Below are 19,166 nucleotides of genomic sequence, written 5' to 3'. Positions count from 1 at the left end.
TTGCTAGGCATGGATGGTTCCCCAAGAGATGCTTGCTGGCTTTTCATTTATTTTGTGAATTTTCACAAAATAAAATTTATTTTAATTATTTTAATTAAATATTTTAATTATTTTTTTATTTTATTTAGAGTATTTTAATTATTTTTTAGTTCTAATTATTACCTAATTTCTGTTACAGCTTTTCCTTTGACTCTCAAATTATTTAAACTTCTTCCTACTTTTCCAAATCTATGATGTGTTTCTAGTTTGCTTTTATAATTGATTTTAAACTAATTGTTTGAAAGGTGTTGAAATGTGATTTGTAACCTCATATAGTCAAGGTTTTAAAAAATTCTGTGCTTGAAAACAACAAGTATCTTATAGTTATTTTGTATAGTGTTCTCTTTATATTTATTAGTTAAAACTTGTTAGTTGTGTTGTCCAGATCTGTATCTGAGTTCAGTTAACTTTTCTAAAGAACAAGCTACTAAATATTTTAGACTTTGTGAGCTATATGGTCTCTGTCACAATTACTTAACTTTACTATTGGAGCATAAACGTAGCCATGGATAATACATAATTAAATGAGCCTTGGCTCAGTTGTGTTCCAATAAAAGTATGAACACTAAAACTTGAAGTTCATATAATTTTCATGTGTCATAAAATGTTATTCTTTCAATTTTCTTTCAGCTATTTAGAGATTTCTTTAAAAATAATTACCTCACGAACTATACAAAACAGACATTGGGCCAAATTTTCCTAAAACTTCACATATTTTAAAATTTACTATATCAATTTATTCAGCAAAAGTATGTTTAAATTTCCTGAAAGGGTAGAATAATCTCTTCTATGCCTTGCTGCTTATAATTTAATCTTTTATTTCTTTACTTGAGAAATAAATTTGTCTTTCTTAATGACTATCAGGTTTTCTTTCATGTATTTTGAAGATATGATTTTAGATACTTACAACTTTAGAATTGCTATAAATTCTTGGTAAATTTAATCTTTCATCATTTTACAGTGTTTTTTATCCTAGGACTTTTTCTTTCTCCTAATGTCTACTGTGCTTAGATTATCACAGTGTTGTGGGATTCTCACACAGAGAGACAGGGCACATTCAGCAGGAACAGCATTTTATTGGTGCTGACATTGTCCTAAAAGATTCAGTATCCAAAGACTTACCGTGGAGCACAGCAGGGACTTATCATGTATATCTCTTCTTAATTCCTCTTAGTTCCTCTTGCTAGCTCTTTGTCTCCCATATAAGGTAATACACATTCTGATTGGGCTTTCTAATTCTATAGGATAGAGTTGCTGACTTATGTTACAACAGAGTTGTGGAATTTGCACATTGATACTGATGGCCTTGTTATCTCTCCTTTGTTCTGAGAGACAAAGGAATAGTTATTGCAAGATAGCACAGTAACTCCAGGCCCCACCAGCTATTATTTAATACTTTACCAATATAACTTTTTCCACACTTACATTTTACTTTCTGTGGCTTATGTTTAAATTATGTTTCTGTGGCTTATGTTTAAATGTGTCTCTTATGAGCAACATGTAGATAGCTATTTTAAAAATTAAATTGGAACTTCTTTGTTTTTAGAGATTTTAGCCCACTTATCATATAACTCATATTTTCTGAAACGTCTTTATATTGTCCTCATTCTTGAAAGAAAATCCACTGTGCGTAGAATTCTAAATAATAGGTGTTTTATCCCATTATTCACAATCTTCCACACTCCTTGCTTCTGATGTTGCTGTCGAAGAACTATCAGTCTAATTGTTGTTGCTTTAAAAAATAATCTGCCTTTGAAATATTGTGCTTTTATTACAACTTCAGTATGATCTGGTTATGTGAAGATTTCTATTCATTTATGGGGGGGCAGTGCATTGGGCTTCTTGGATCTGTAGATTAGCCTCTTTCATTAATTCTGCAAATTTCTCAATAATTATCTCTTCAAATATTGTTTTCAATCAATTCTTTCTCCTCTGTTTCTGTAATTTCCATGAAATATATGTTAAAAGCCTTTTAACATCTTTCATGATTCCTATTGCTTTGGCTCCCTCAGCTTCATTCTGAATAATTGTTCTGTATCTCTTTCAGCTCTCTTCAAAACCATGTTTTATCTCCTGTTAAACATGCACGTTAATTTTTTAAAACTTCAGTTATCACATTTTTTGACATGACTTCTCTTTGTTTTGCTTTCTAATCTACCTTCTCTTTACTCATTCCTTCTGGCCCCTTTTACTACTGGAACCATATTGTGAACACAGTTTGTTTTATGTCTGTTAATTCTAATGCTAAAGTGCTGTGGGTCTGATTTTACTTCCTATTGTTTATTCTGGATCTCATTTGAGTGTTTCATTGTGTCTTTGGTACTTTTTGACCATGAAGTGGCCATTTCTTCTCATTCATTGCTTTGACTCTTAACTCTTGGGGCTGTCATACAGGTGCATTTCTTTAGAAAGGATTTTAGTTTTATAAAGGATTTTAGCAGGTGGTAAGGGTCCCAATAGTCTTGGATCACATTGAATTTAATTTAAGGGATTTCTGACCATGTCATCCAAGCAGTGTGAATTTTTACTCAAAACCTGTGTAAGGATCTGCTTATGGTTACACAACCTCAAACTTGTTTGCCTCCTCTGCTGGGTTTGAACACAGGCAACTTTTCTGGCAGCCCTCTGGTGGAGGAGGAGCAGGCTTGAGTTTATTTCTGGTGATAATTAACACAATCCAAGTGTAGGCCTTTAGGTCTTAGAGTTTTGGAGGCATCTCATATTGAACTCACCCCACTCTACAATGAGTAGGCTCCGTTCCATTCCTCCCCAAGTCCTATAACACTAAGAAAGCAAGTACTCAAGGTCAACCAGTTTGACAGACTCACAGGACAAAAGCCCACTTCAGTGCTGTTTTCACCTTTCTGAGGCCTCACTTTTGTTAGGTCAGAATTTTGGCAACTAATTTGACTATAAGGGAGAGCGGAGCAACTGAGGCAAAGGGCAGCGCGCCACACAGCGAGCAAAGGGGCAGGAAAACTCCACTGACCCCTTACCTCCACCTATCATTCAGCAGGACCCCCACCCATTCCGGTGTATAAAGACCCTGAGCAGCCAGAGGTAGCGGGGGCCAAGTGCGGATTTTCTCCAGCTCCCTACCCCGACCTGTACCCTGGGGGGCTGGGAATTTCCCCTGAGAGCCAAATTCCACTAAAGTTTGCTTTGGCTGCTTTCTGTCTGATTTTATTTGTCCGATTTTATTTGGCCACTAGCTGTTCCCCTGACCTTACAACTTTTACTCAGACCTTGGAATGTGTTGATCTTACTGTAGTTACTGAAAGAATGGACATTTTTTTAAGCTGTCTGTTTTATCTCAACTCCCTAAGGTCTCCCTCCCAGTGACGGGAACAAAGCCCTTAAAGCTGTTCCAGGAAATAGCCCCAAACAGGGAGTAAAAGGGTAAATTGAGCCAGATAGCCAGACAGTGCTCAAACAGTAGGATTACCAGAAACTATTGACCAGAATCTACGCCCTGTTGTAAAACATTGTGAAACATGTTGTATGCCATCAGCAAACCCAGACCCTCTTTGAAATTTCCCAGCAGCTTTGTCCCCCCTTTTCCCCCTTTCATGTGTGACTCCTCCCGATGTGTGGTCTCTGCCTTTATAAACCTACAAGATTTTCTGCTAGGGACTCGACTCCTCGAGTTGGGTCCCAGCGCGCTACAATAAACACCTCTTGCGGTTCGCATCAAGTGACGCCTCCTACGATTGATTGGGGTTGCCGTCCATCCATGGGACAGAGTTGGGGTTTCCTTTTTGGGGGCCTTACATTACCAGCTCATGGACACTTTGGATTAGAAGATGTTTTCTGGTGTTTAGTCATTTTCAGCGGGATTCTTGTTTTCAAGTCTTCAATGTTGCTGAAAATGGAATCCCAGCCATGCCTGTTTCTTTCCTCTTGCTTTTGGTCTGACCTTTTGTTGTGGGAAATAGACTGGTCGAGAGAGAAGCAGCAGGCCCAGAGGAAAACAAAACTTCAAATTCTGAGTACCCAGAATTCTGAGCATTCTGTAAGAATCAATGATCTATGTGGAATTTCCAATATAGAGTATGTGTGTGTATATATATGTAATTTTTTGTTTTGTTTTGTTTTGTTTTTTAAAGCAAGATATTGATCTCAGAGTTCCATGAGGATGCCTTCCATTCTGTTTTTCTGTTCCCAGTGGATGTCAGCTGGGAGGATGGAAATGGGGGAATGAGTCAGATGTTCATCAGTGTAGTATTTAAACTGTACAAATTCATCTTCCCTAATGAGAGGCCTAAGGTACACCTGGCTGTTTGTTCCCCAGAACCAGGTTTAAAGAAAGATGTTTGCTGCATGTGATTAACAAAATGACAAAGTGAGGGGAATCAGAAGTCAACAACTGGTATAGACTGGAGTTCGATATCAAAAGAAGAAATCTTAACATTTGACCCACATGCAAGAGAAAAAGTCGACTTTAAAATCCAGAGTACAGAATCCCAAATCTGGGACCCAGGAAGGTGTATGCAAAATATAAAAGTGTACAGAAGTTAACCAAATAGCTTTTACGTAGCAGACAGCAAGCTGTGGATATTTCAGGGAAGGTGATGGGGATCCAGCCAAGGCTCATGTGCCAAAATTAAGATATTCATAACCTGATATTTTTCCCTATTGAGAAATAACATAACTGGTGAAGACCACTTAGCATTGTCTATGCCTTGGTATCTGAGGTAGTTTATATGGCTTCAAAACTTATAATGTAAATAAATGATGTTATGCTTTATTTTACTTTAATTTCCACAGGAAAAGGTCACAAATATCAATCATCAATGGCACATAAGAGTGAAACCCATGAACCTCAACCAGAAGTAATTCAAACAGTAACTCCTGTGGAGGTTCACATAGGCACCTGGTTTACAACCACACCTGAAGGAAATCGGATTGGCACCAAAGGCTTAGAAAGAATAACAGACTTGGCCCCATTTTTATCCTTTCAGGCCACAGATCCTATCAATGGAACGGTATGGCAAACTACTGGTTATTGCAAAAATTTCAAACCATTAGAGCCCTGAAACAATATGCTGAAGAGTGTCTGGCAAATAATAAATTTTAAATAAATAATTTTTAGTAGTGCATGGGTGGATGGATGAATGGATGAATGAATCTATCTTCTCAACTCTAAACACATTATATGGTATATCAGACAAACATATTGTATCATGGAATGCTAACTTTGTGTGTGCGATTGGTACAACCAGATCAGAACAAAATGCCAATTTTTGAAGTGAAAGGTAAGTCATGGATTTTCTATACCACTTTAAGATCTATATGATTAATGATGTCATGTGTTTCCTAAAGTTAAACATGCTTGTATGTATATCTTATCTTCTTGAAACGAGAAGCTATATGCCCTATTCTTACTTTGTGTCTATCACAGTGAGTGATAGAAATTTGTTCATGATCCTTCACTTCAAAGATATATTTAAGGATGTGACACACTCACATCACACTCACATCTTGAATAACTCAAGAATTCAACACCAAAGAGCAACTATACAAAAGATTTTATTTATACCATAAGAATAAGTGACTAATGAGTTGTATGAAAATCACAACTCTTGAATTAAACAGCACCTTCCATGTGCCAGGCTTTTCTTTCAGGGGTTCTATGTACATTATCCCATTCGGTCCTCACACCCAAGTACATTAGCACACAGATGAAGAAACTGAACCTCAGCAAGTTATGTAATGTGGTGAAGAGTGTACATCCAGGAAGTGCTGGGGCCAGATTAGGGCTAGTTGTTGGTGAGTAAGAACTGGGTTCCTTCCATTCTTTAGCTATTTCCCTAATACTTCAGGTGGAGCACAGCAACATCTTCTGAATCTAAGCAAAATGAAGAATTTCCTAGATGTCTTATCTCTAGTAACCACATGCTGCTGGCGAAAGCAAAACAGCTGCTTGCTATTGAGATGAATTACATTATCTAACCTAGCACTTTTCCCATTCTTCAGTTTGCTTCTGAAATAATTGCATATTCTCTTCCATTGCTGTTGTCTTTTTTTTTTTTTTTTTTTTTTTTTTAGACTCAAAGCACTTTCTCAGGAAAGTGGTTTTCAGTGGTTTTATTTATTCAGGCTGCTGTAACAAAGCAACCTAGCCTGGGTGGCTTCTAACAACAGAATTTTGTTTCTGGCAGTTCCAGAAGGATAGAAGTTTGAGGTAGGGTGTGTGCCAGTATAGCCTGGCTTGGTAAACACCCTCTTCTAGGTTGCAGACAGCGGAGTTCTCTAGTTGTGGAAAGAAAATGCATATGCTCTCTGGGATCCATTTTATAAGGGTATTAATCTCATCTGTGAGGGCTAGGCCCTCATGACCTCCTCATCTTCCAAAGGTCCTGCCTTCTAATACTGTCAATGTCGGGCTTTGGATTTCAGCATATAAATTGGGGTCAGGGGACCCAAACATTCAGTTCATAATAGCTCATCAGTGATTTAGCTGCCATATGCAAGAATCCAATTGTTCTTTCAAACTGAAGGATTTCTAGGACTAGCTGATTTTTTTCTAAGATTCCTATTCTAGTCTATATATTAAAAACTCTGCAGTCATGTTTTGCCCTCCTAAAGATGAAGGCCAAAGCCCTCCCAGCTTGATCCCTAGCCTCCCAGTCTCTTCCCACTCCTTGGCAGGATACTTTGTCTCAAGCATACAACTCTGCACCAACACACCAAGACTGAGCTCAGCATTGTTTCCTTAGAAGAAGCTGGACCAGGTCAGAACCCTCACTACAGAAAACAGTGGCCCTTTGACCTTCTAAATGTGTTCCCTTTAGTCACTTCCTCAATGACTAACCTCCTGGGCTGTAACTCCTAGAGAATAGAGAATTAAACTTTAGTCTTGTCCTCATAGTACCCCAGCACCTATCATAGTACAGGACACATGATCAGCACTCTATAAATTTGTGTTCGTTTAGACTGCACAGGAATATATCTGAAAGATAATGGACTGACTCCTTTTCTTCCTATCAGAGATGATTCTGATGTTTTCCTTCTCAGACCTTCTATCCATTTTCCAAAGTAATCCTGTCAACCCGAACAGAAGGATCACAGCACAGGCTAAGACTGACAAACTAACAGAACAGAATAGACTTTAATCTCTGATTGCTTCAGGGAAGGATATAAGACAGGAAATAAAGCATGATCAGTGCAGCATCCTCATCCAGCTGGGAAGCCCAACAACTACTTGATTGAACCCCTCAAATCCACACAGGGCATGCACAACAGCCTCAGATAGGAGTGCATGGATGTGTACATCAACTTGACACAGAAGAGCTGCAGCCTCTATCTCCTAACCAATCCCCATGTACTGCTCTGATGACATTAGGCCCAGCACCTACAAGCCAACTTGTAGTTCACCCATCCAGTATAGTCTTGCAGTGCAGGAATTCCCAGGATAAAAAGCAGTCACAATACACCAGATTTAACTCTGTAGTTTCCTAGGAAAGAAGACCGGGGGGCATTTTCCCAGACAGACCTGGGTCAACACAGTCCTGATGCTAATGTGTTATTTATAAATATGCTTTGGCATTGGGAAGTTTCTTAAGCCTAAATTTGTTCATCTGCAAACTGGGAGTAACTGTCTGCCTCAGGAATTGTTGCAAATTGTAGATCAGATAGATAAGCTAAAACTTTCACTTGAAAATAAGTAAGTAGGATGGTACTATCTTTGTATTCAGTGGAGCATAACAATATCTGCACTGGGGATTAACCACTTGGCCCAGTGATTTTGCCCTGCCTTTACATGTTCAGGTTATGACAACTCGAGAAGACAAAGTGGTCATTGTACAAAGGAAAGATGGTACTCGAATCGTCGATCATGCTGATGGTACCAGAATCACAACCTTTTATCAAGTTTATGAAGATCACATTATTTCTCCAGAAGATCAAGAAACAAGTAAGTTTTATTTTTCAAGTTCTATTTTTATAACTCAGCATTAGATAGAAACAATCCTTAAAGATTATTGAACATACTTCTAAGAAAAAATATTTTTTTCATAAATTAGATCAAAGAACACTTATGCAATCCATATAAGGACCTATTAAAACCTTGTGTTGTATTGCCATTATTATTATTATTACTATTTTGCTGTTTGTCGTTTCCTAATTTAATTTTTAACTGACGAAAATCACATCTCTTTGCCACGTGCAACATGATGGGTTGAAAATGTATATGCTGTAAAATGGCTCAATCTCATTACCATATATATGCCTTACCTCAACACATCCTTTTTGTAGTGAGAACTTAGTCGATTGTCTTAGCAATTTACGAGACATAGTATATTATTATTTACTACACTCACCATATGGTGCAATAAATCTTGTGAACTTAGTCCTCCTATCTAACTGAAATTTTGTGTCCTTTGACCAACATCTCCCCAAACTGTGACCACCCCCATAACCCTTAAGAGCCACCATTCTACTCTCCACTCATGTGAGTTTAACTTTTTTTGAGTCCATATATAAGAAAGATCATGCAATATTTTTCTTTGTGTTCTTGGCTTATTTACTTAACATAATATACTCCATTTTCACTCATGTTGCTGCAAATGACAGGATTTCTTTCCTTTTTAAGGCTGAATGACATCCTATTGTGTATCTTTACCATATTTTCTTCACCTGTTCATCCATGATGGACACTTAGATTGTTTCCAGATCTTGGCTGCTGTGATAATAGCTGCAACGAAGATGGGAATGCATGACTACCTTTTATTACACTCTTTATACTCAACAGAGACAGGAGTGATAACAGTTCTAGTTAGTGTATGGATAGTCTTTCTCATTATACCACCGAAGGTCCACATTGGTGTCAAGTGAAAGCAAATAATCATGACTCACTCATCCTGGATATTAGCCCTCGGATCTGTTTCCTTTGATCCTGAAGGCATCTAATTTGCATAAACAGGTGACTTCGGGTTGGTCTTCCTTCAAATCTGAGCATATCTTATTGTCAGCAAGGTAGTGTAAAAAGAAAGGAAGCTGCAGTTGCTAATTAACTGGAACCTGCTCAAAGAATCAAAGAGCCTATTACTCTTCTATCCTGAATTTAAAGAGTATTTTTTAAATGGAAGTTTTTCCCTGATTCCCTTTTGCTAAATGCCAGAGCTGCTTTTTTTTTTTTATTGTATATATTTAAGGTGTATAACATGATGCTTTGATATCTTTATATATAGTGAAATGATTACTATAGTCAAGCAAATTAACATGTCCATTACCTCACATAATTATTGTGTGTGTGTTAAGAACACTTAAAATCTACTTTCTTAGAATATTTCATACAATACAAAAAGTACCAATTACAGTTCTCATGCTGTATGTTAGATCTCTACACATTTATCCTGTATATGTGTAAGTTAGCAGCTTTGACCCACATCTCCCCACTCCTGCTCTGTAAAATCATGTATTTAATATGATGCATTAATTTTGTTTGTATGTATATGTAGAAAGAGGTACTCTTCTATATTCTACAAAGAAACAAGTGCAGGGGTGCTACTTTCAACACTGATTATCACATTGAAATACTGTGAAAACATAAATGCCCTTCAATGGGCATTTATAAAATAGAAAAATAAAATATGGTGTGTTCATACAAAAAGAACACTGTATAATGGTTATAAGGAATCTCCCGCTCTCTCCCTCTTCCTACCCCGCCCCCTCCCCACACACACATTTATCAAGAATGCTCAAGGCTCCAACACACTGTTAAAAGAAAAAAGCAGATATAGAATGGTAGGTAGAATTATGTAATCACATAATTACATGAAGTAATGTACATAATCATATAACTCCATAGAGTAACATTTAATTTTCTAAAATTTAAAGGAAAAAATATTAATTATTGGTTTTGATATATATATTTATATTATAAAAATTGATTGAAGAAATAGTTAAATCCAGGCACAAGAGAAACTTCAACTTTATAATTTTTCTCATATACATATTATAAATATTGAAACGAATATGGCAAACTAGTAACAAGTATAAATTTTGAGTGGTGAATACCAGGGGCGTTAATTTAAATGTTACGCTTTTCAGTTTTTCAAATTGAAAAACTTTCAAAATAAAAAGAATGAGAATAACTGGCGTGAAAATTTGTTCTGGAAGAATTATTCTGAATCGACAGAATAGGCCACACTCCGACCCTGTGGAATCTGCTTTCCACGGGAATCCAGACAGCCAGGAGACAGCAGCGAGATTCACAGGACAGGGTCTGTTTTCCAGTGTCTGCCTCATCTCAGATCTGCTTACCACGCCTTTTGCTCATAGCTGAAGACCCCCAGACCATCACCAGACAGGTGAAGTGTATGCGGATAGAAAACACACACTATGCCACTGTTATCACCAACTGCGAGGACAGTAGCTGCTGCGCCACCTTTGGGGATGGAACATCTGTTATTGCAAAGCCACAGGGAACGTACCAGGTAGGCCTAGTTGGAAATGAGGATTGCCCAAGGTAAGTGTCCATTCTGCTAAGAAAACCCACTCCCCCAGGGCAGTGAACATTTCTGCAGTGCAAACTGCTCTTGTTTTTTCTTTTCTTTTTTTCTCCTGAACTTAGAATATGCTTCTCGGACTTTAATTTATTCATGTTCCTTTTGTAATCTATTCCAGAAAAATATTGCCCTGCTTGTTTTATAAAGGTTCAGTAACTTCAGATTAGGTTATAAACGAAAATACATTTGCTAAGTATCCCTTATATGCTAGTTCTGTGGATGTTAGAAGCATTAGGATGATCTGGCCCCTACCTATCTGCTGAGCTTCCCCTCCAGTCATCTCAAGCTTCTTTTTTCTTTTTTCTTTTTTTTTTTTTTTTTTTTTTAACCCAAGCACCCTTAACCACTGATCCACATCCCCAGCCCTTTAAAAAAAAACTTTTTTCATTTTGAGACAATGTCTCACTAGGTCAGCCTCACTAAATTGCTGAGGCTGGCTTTGAACCTGCAAAGTTCCTGCCTCAGACTCCCAAGCCACTGGAATGAGAGGCATATGCTACTGCACTCAGCTTCAAGTCTCATTCTTAGCTCTTTGTCCCCTCCTCCAGTCCATGCCTACTTTCTGAGGGCATATTGCCTGTGCAGTCCTGGGCAAACTCTTTGCCTAACCGAAGCAAAGCTTTGTTCTTGGAAGGTCAAGGAGGAGCATCTCCCATCTCCCTTCATTTTCCTCTTAAACACAACTACCTGGTGTCAGCCTATAGTCTCTTTAGTCTTGAAAGGATTTGCCTTCCCCATTTTACTAGCTAGAGATGGACTGTGGAGCTGAGACATCAGATACCACCTCACAAGGTACTGAGAACTCAAAGTCAGAACATGATAGACAAAGATCTCATTGGCAAACATTTGTTACTGAAGCCAGTTTATCCCTTTTGACAATAATGTCATCCTCCTTCATTCAGCATAGAATATCACAGAATGAGGGAAGTGCTGAAAGTGAGAGATGAGAGAAAACAGGTATTTACATTAAATGTTCATGTCCTCGGATTAGGCAATGGTTTCTTTGGTACCATTCCAAAAGTTTAAAATGAAAACAATTTTTAAATATTGTGAATAAAAATTAAAATTAATTTGCCTCAAAGGACACCAAGAAAGCAGAAGCTAAACTACAGAAGGCACTATTTGCATATCATATATATGAAAATGGTTACCTAATGCATAGGATAAATAAAGAACCACAACTCAACAATAAAATGACTAACAATCCAATTGAAAAGGATTTTAATTCCTCCAAGAAAAAGACAACTGGCAAATAAACCACAAAAACATGCTTAACATTAGTCACTTAGGGAAGTGCAAACCAAAGCACAATCAGATGCTACTTTATACTCACTGGAATAACTAATCAAAATAAGAGAGAATCACAAGTGTGAGCGAGGACATGGGAAAACTGGAATCCTCACACATTCATGGTGGGGATTATACTAATGCAGTTGCTTTGGGAAACAGCTTGACAATTCCTCAAAAAGTAAACGTAGTTGTCACATGACTCAGCAATCGCATCCCTAGGTATATATCCAAGAGAAATTGAAACACACATCCACACAAAAACGTATACACAGATGATTATAGCAGAACTTCAAGATGATTTTTTTAAAAAATTGAGAGTGTAGCAACTCATGAGTGGTAAATTAAATGTGAGATAGTCATAAAATGAAATATTATTCACCTATAAAATGGAATGGATTATTGATACATACTACAACATGGATGAATCCTGAAAATATGATGCTAAGTGAAAGAAGTCAGACTGGAAAGGCCACATAGTGCATGCTTCCATTTATATGAAAAGTCTAGAACAGGTAAATCCAGAGATAGAGGATTAGTGGTTGCCAGAGCTTAGAGCCAGGAATGATGCAGAGCCACTGCTAATGGGATCAGGATCCTTCGAAGGTGATAAAAATGTTCTGGAATTAGTGATGATTGTACAATATTGGAATATTCTAAAAATTACTGAATTACATGCTTTTAAAGTGTATAATTTTTATTTGACAATTTTTATTATTAATATATTAATTTACAAATTATTGGGTTTCACTATGACATTCCCGCACATACACATATCATACATTGGTCATGTCTATCCTCCCTTCTCCTCTCCCTTCCCCCTCCCCCATCTCTTTCCCATTCCCTAATAGTCCTAAATGGTGAATTTATAATATGTGAGTTATGTTTCAGAAAAGAATATATCTGAACAAGAAGTCATTACATAAAATCTATTACTTAAGGACTCTGTCAGTCACCAGAGGTATGAGGACCAATAAGAGCTTCTAACATTTATCCCATGGCTTTTGGCCCTTTTGGAGATGCCTTTTATTCCAAAACCCAATAGATCCCGCAGGTTTTGTTAACCCCAGGTAAAATGCATTAAATGTAGGAAAAAAAAAAAAAAAGGGCACAGAGCAATTACTTAGAAGAGATATTAAAGTGGATAAGTAAAATGTGAGAACACAGAATAACTATATTTTAATTATTCAGTTTGACTCCTTATAAAATTCTTCCTAAGCCTTAAGTCCTCTCTTGGGTTATGTTTCCTTCCTGGAAATATAATTTGTGACTAGGACCTACTGGAATTTTTTTTTCCTAACATGATTTTATAAGACCTCAAATTGACAAGAAATTGAGAGTCCTCTCTGCCTTGCCTTTCTCCTTCCAGGTGCTACCTGCAAACACAGGCTGCCTTTACATTGATAGGGATTGTTCAGCTACGTACTGCCATGAATCCAGTAGTAACATCTACCATTTCCCAAAGCGTGAGCACCTGAGAGCCAGCAGGTACATCATGAAGCACACATCGGAGATTATCTGTGAGGTCCTGGATCCTGAAGGAAACAACTTTCAGGTGAAGTACATCTTCAGTACGGAGACAGCGCCTGTGGCTCTGCTTTGAAGACATTTCACCATAGTCAGTGGCCATGTAGATTTTACTTCGATCATCTTGGGCTTAGTTAGCCACTTTCTGCCAATGCTTTGGGCAAGCAGTCATGAATGTCATTATTTTTTCCTTGATTTTTCAAGTGTACTTTGATGGGGATGGCAAACCCAACAATTGGAGCAATAGAAATATTAAAGCCCAATAGATAAGTAGAACAGAAAAAAGGAATATCAGTAGACATTTAAAAATAATTCAACCACATGAAATTATGTCATTTACAGGTAAATGAATAGAACTGGAGAGCATGATACTAAGTAAAATGAGCCAGACTCAGAAAGGCGAGAGTGGAATGTTTTCTCTCATAGGCAGAAGCTAGAGAGGGAGAAGGAGAAAAAAGGAATATCAAAGGGAGGGATCTCATGAAAATAGAAGACCAATAGAATAGAGAGGAAGGGGATCAAAAGGGAAGAATGAGGGGAGGGCATGGGGGAAGTACTGAGGAAGGAAATCTACCAAATTATGCCATGTGTATGTACAAATATACCACAGTGAATTCTGTGTGTGTGTAATATGCTAGTTATATATAATAATAGAAGGAAGATCAGTAGAGTAGAGCAAGATCAGGTGAGGGTGGAGGGGAGGGAAAGGGCAGGTAGCAGGGAATGAGATTGATCAAATTATATTATGTGTATGTATGAAAATGGAATAATGAATCCCACTGTCATTATAATACACCACTAATAAGCAAACAAACAAACAGAAACATAACGCCAACACAAAGAACAATCCAAGAATGGTCTGTACCCAGGTGAAAGTGAGCGCAAACACAAGGCTGCAGGCAAACGCATGTGATGAGGCAGAGTCCATGGAGAACTATCTGGAAAGGCCAAGAATGGGGGCGTGGAGAGTCTGGATAGATGCTCAGCTATTCTGTGGCAACGCTCTGTCTCCCATTTCTGTCTGTGGACACAGAGACTGTTCCCTCACCTCTGGTCCAGTCAGTGCAAGTCATGGCCACTGATCTGTAGGTCCTATGACCTAATTATGGTTTGTTGGGGTTTTGTTTTTCACATTTTAGATTGTTAAAAAAAAAATCAAAAGAAGGATATTGTACCCATGTAAAAATGACAGATTCAAGTTCAATGTTACTGCACGAGGAACCACTGGAGCACAGCCACACTTTTGTGTTTGCTCAATAATGGAAGAGTTGACAAAGGGGATCAAGGACTTAGGCATTAGGCAGAGTCCCTGCACCTACCAGAAGAAAAAGTAGGCCCAACTCTCCATTATGTCAACTTAGAAAATGACTTTCTTAACAAGATTCCTAGAGTGCAAGAAGTAAAATCACGGGTCAATAAATGGGATGCATCAAATTAAAAAGCTTCTGCACAGCCTAGGAAACAAGAGTGTGAAGAAGAGAGAAAAATGGGAGAAAATCTTTGCCTCCTGCTCCTTAGGGCATTAATATTCGGGATGTACAAAGAACTCAAAAAAACTTCACACCAAAATAAATAAATAAATAAATAAATAAATAAATAAATAAATAAATAAATAACTCAAACAATAAATGGACTAAGGAACTGAACAGACACTTCAAAGAAGAAATATAATTGGTCAACAAATATATGAAAAAATGTTCCACATCTCTAAGAATTAGAGAAATGCAAATTAAAACTATATTGAGATTTCATCTCACTCCAGTCAGAATGGCAATTATCAAGAATACAAGCAACAATACATGCTGATGAGGATGTGGGGGAAAAGGCACACTCATACATTGCTGGTGGGACTGTGAATTGGTGCAACCACTATGGAAATCAGTATGGAGATTCCTCAGAAAACTTGGAATGGATCCACCATTTTACCCAGTTATCCCACTTCTCGGTTTATACCCAAGGGACTTACAATCAGCATAGTACAGTGATGCAGCCACATCAATGTTTATAGCAGCTCAATTCACAATAGCTAAACTGTGGGACCAATCTAGGTGCCCTTCAAGAGATGAATGAATAAAGAAAATGTGGTATATATACATGATGGAATATTAGTCTTAAAGAAGAATGAAATTATGGCATTTGCTGGTAAATGGATGGAGCTAGAGAATAACATGCTAAGCCAGTCCCAAAAAAATCAAAGACCAAATGTTTTCTCTGATATGTAGAGGCTAACTTCACAATAATGAGGTGGGGGATTAGGGAAGAATAGATATACTTTGGATTAGAAAAAGGGGAATGAAGGGAAAGGAAGAGGAATGGGAATAGGAAAGATAGTAGAATGAATCATACATTACTATCCTATGTCCTTATATGATTATACAACCAATGTAATTCTACATCATGTATAGCCAGAAGAATGAGAAGTTATACTTTATACTTTGTATTTTGACTCTATATGTCAAAATACATTCCATTATCTTGTATAACTAATTAGAACAAATAAAAAATAATGGAAGATTTAAGTAGTTGCAACAGAGAACATAAGGCTTATAAATACTTCTGGTCCTCGACCAAAAAGTTCACCAACCCCTATTCTAAGCATTTCTTCACTTTTCTTTCCTTCCTTCCATCCTTCCTTCCTCCCTCCCTCCCTCCCTCCCTTCCTTCCTTCCTTCCTTTCTTCCTTCCCTCTCTCTTTCTCTCTCCTTTCTTTTCCCTCCCTCTCCCCCCCCCCCCCCCTCCCTCCCTCCCTCCCTCCCCCCCCCCCTCCCTTTCTCACTCTCCCCAACCCCCTCTCTATCTCTTTCTTTCTTTCAACTTCTTACCCTGCAGTGAAGTTTCCTCCATGGGCTAGTGGGTATGAAATTATTTTTTTAATTTGGACTCATACCACAGAATCCCTAACTTTGTTTTTGTATACAGACAAGCTCTGATTCAGCTTATTTTTTCTTTGCTAGATAACAGCATGAGCTCACATTGACAAATTCCCATTGACTGGAAAAAAATTAAGGTAGAAGCATTAAGCCCCAGCCCTTCCGGGTTCAAGTCTCTGGCTTGCCCAGGCCAAGCATGTCTCTTAGCATTGACTCTCCTCCTGGGCCTCCCCTTCAGTGGTCTGTGAGCCTGAACCATGCTCCTTCCGGGGAAGATGCATGCCAGCTGTAGAGGGCAGTCATGGCTCCAGTGCTGTTTCTCATGTGGACAGTGAAGCTGCAGCCCGTGCCTCTTCCCTTGTGCCCTCATTCCTCAGGCAGTGACCTCTTCACTATTTCAACACAACCCTCACACAACATTTCCCTCCTTTTAAAATTCTCTATTCTTTAAATAAAGCCTCATTGGATGAGATTTTCCAGCCCTCCCAAACCTATTAACTTTCGTCTAAATACATTGCAGTTTGTTTTCACATTCTAGGTGTGGTTTTTAAGAACTGTGATGTTGCATTTTCATTTTTATTAATACAATCAATGCTTAAATGAACATTTTCCAAGTGAATATACCTGATTTTCTAAGTATACCAAAAGATCGCCTTCTGTCTCAGATTGGATCAACGGAAATGTGAGCATTAGGGCTTGTTATTTTTTATGTTGGTTGCTTATATGCTTTGTGTTTTAGGTCATGGCTGACGGTAGTGTGTCAACTTTGTTCCCTGGAAAAAAATCAGAAGATGATTTAAATGTAGAAACCGAGGGCTATGATAGTTTATCATCCATTCACCTTGAAAAGAATTATCTGCAAATCTACGGTGAACATGTTCCGAGGTAGAAGGCTAATCCTAACAGTTAAACGAATTTATTCTCAATTTCAAGCTGAAGAAGTCTTTAACTGAATATTTCGTGATTACATTTTTATCTCTTTAAACAGATTTTTTGTTATCTATGCTGATGGATCAGGAATGGAACTTCTCCGTGACAGTGACATTGAAGAATACTTGTCCTCCGCCTACGGAGAAGCGACTACTGTAGTTCTGCAGGAGCCAGTGCAGGAGCAGCCAGGTAGAGAAGCCGCGCGTCTGGAGCACCCTTCTGCTCTCACCCTCTCACTCTCCCTCCATCCCATGCCAGACTCTCCTGGCCGGTTTCCCCTTTGCTCCCTTTCTACTGCACTTTCCACCTGGCCAGGCCAACTATTTATATAGTTTTTTGAATTTGTGTTGCTATCCTGCTATATCTGAGCATCAACCTACGCAAACTGAGTCCAATTTCCTCTTCCGTAAGCAGAACTGTGTCTGTGTTTACTATATGCCTGTGTTCCTGTTTATGAGTTCATTTCCTCCTGGAAAGAAAACACAAAGAAAAAATGAGAAATCTCTTAAAAGTTCATTTTGGGGGATCATTTTGAAGATTTGATTTGGTGGAATTGAATAAAAGAAAATGTGTTTTATGAGTGAGTTAGAATGCCAGTGTGACATATATGAGTCATATAAGCCATCCTCATTAGGAATTTATATCATTTTCATCAAGTTCAACAAATTGATATAAGACTGGAGATTAGAGACACATATCACTTTGCTGTCTGGATTTACATGTTTCTTTTTATCTTTAGTCCAATCCACCAATGGGATGTATTTTGCATGCAATTGTGGGTGTGCCTTTGTCTCTGCATACTTAGAGCCTTTAGTATATTGATACACGTGAATAATGTAATATGCTTTGCTTATTGTGACTATGGATAGTTAGGGGTCTCTAACTGGTTATGCAGTACATGTGCGGAACTAATGAGAATAAGAATTTGTCCCAGATGTCTCTGTTAGTCATTCGTTTAACTAGCATCACTTGGCAACCAGTCAGGTGCCAAATACCACCTGTGTGCTAGGAATACAATGGTGAGCTACAGACCCTGTTTCCATGGAGCTTATAGTTTAATGGGAGAGATGGGCATTAGTCACACAGTAATACAAATAATGTAAGTATACATTGGGCTGAGGTTTAGGAAGGAAAGGAATATCGGTGTATGTCAGGATCTAGTGGAGAAAACTGATGCAGTGTAGAAATCTTCCCTGAAGACCCTTGAGCCAAGAGCTAGTGGATAAGAAGGGTTACTTCAGGCAGGAAGGAGAAGATTTTTAGAAAAAAGTACACAAAGAAAGAATCATGACACATTGTAAAACAGGGGGAGTGAAAAGACCAATGTGGCTGGAGGACAGAGAAGGAGAGTGGTGCAAGTTGAGACGGACAAAAAATACAACCCTATTATTTCAGGAGCAGTGGCAAGTCAAAGAAGAGTTTTAATCATGGATGGACATAGCCAGTCATGCTGACTGCAGGGGAGGGTCACTTACGGTGCTCATGGGTAGAAAGGCTAGTTTTTCCTATAGTGCAGAACAGAATGGTTCTGAGGCACATGACCAGGGTCTGTGGAGAGGGCAGAAGTGGATGGACTCAAGGAAGCTTGTTGGTAGAATTGGCAGGAATTGGTTATGTTGATCAAGAGACAGTGAGGTGTCAGTGAATACTTCTAGGTGCTCTAAACCAGTTTCTAGGTGTTATAGTGACTAGCAGCCTCCTCCTCATCTTACTAGATTGTCAGGTCCTTAAGCATAATCACTGTGCCTCACTAAAATTTTTGTGTAGCAGGCAGTTCAAAATGTGTTGAGCCAGGTGCAGTTGACATGCCTGCAATCTCAGCGGCTTGGGAGGCTGAAGCAGGAGGATTGCAAATTCAAGGTCAGCCTCAGCAACTTAGTGAGGTCCTAAACAAATTAGTGAGAACTTGTCTCAAAATTAAAAACAGAAAGGACTGGGGATGTGGATCAGTGGTTAAGCACCCCTGAGTTAAATCCCTAGTACCAAAAAAAAAAAAAAAAGT

General features: G+C 38.2%; 1 protein-coding gene across 1 annotated transcript in view; it reads left to right on the top strand.

Annotated features, from left to right (window-relative positions):
• The window catches only part of SPAG17 (sperm associated antigen 17), a 211,042-nt gene that overhangs the window by 147,633 nt on the left and 44,243 nt on the right, over window positions 1-19,166 (top strand). Inside the window, exons 29-34 of the mRNA XM_079156427.1 lie at window positions 4,807-5,024; window positions 7,810-7,954; window positions 10,324-10,478; window positions 13,207-13,392; window positions 16,974-17,119; window positions 17,223-17,353. Of these exons, the coding sequence (XP_079012553.1) occupies window positions 4,807-5,024; window positions 7,810-7,954; window positions 10,324-10,478; window positions 13,207-13,392; window positions 16,974-17,119; window positions 17,223-17,353 (981 nt within the window). The remainder of the gene's footprint in view (window positions 1-4,806; window positions 5,025-7,809; window positions 7,955-10,323; window positions 10,479-13,206; window positions 13,393-16,973; window positions 17,120-17,222; window positions 17,354-19,166) is intronic.

The sequence above is a fragment of the Sciurus vulgaris genome (assembly GCF_902686455.1).
Source record: "Sciurus vulgaris genome assembly, chromosome: 1".
In the NCBI taxonomy this organism is placed as follows: Eukaryota; Metazoa; Chordata; class Mammalia; order Rodentia; family Sciuridae; genus Sciurus; species Sciurus vulgaris.
The sequence above is the reverse complement of the archived record's forward strand: the minus strand, read 5'-3'. Positions and strand labels throughout refer to the sequence as shown.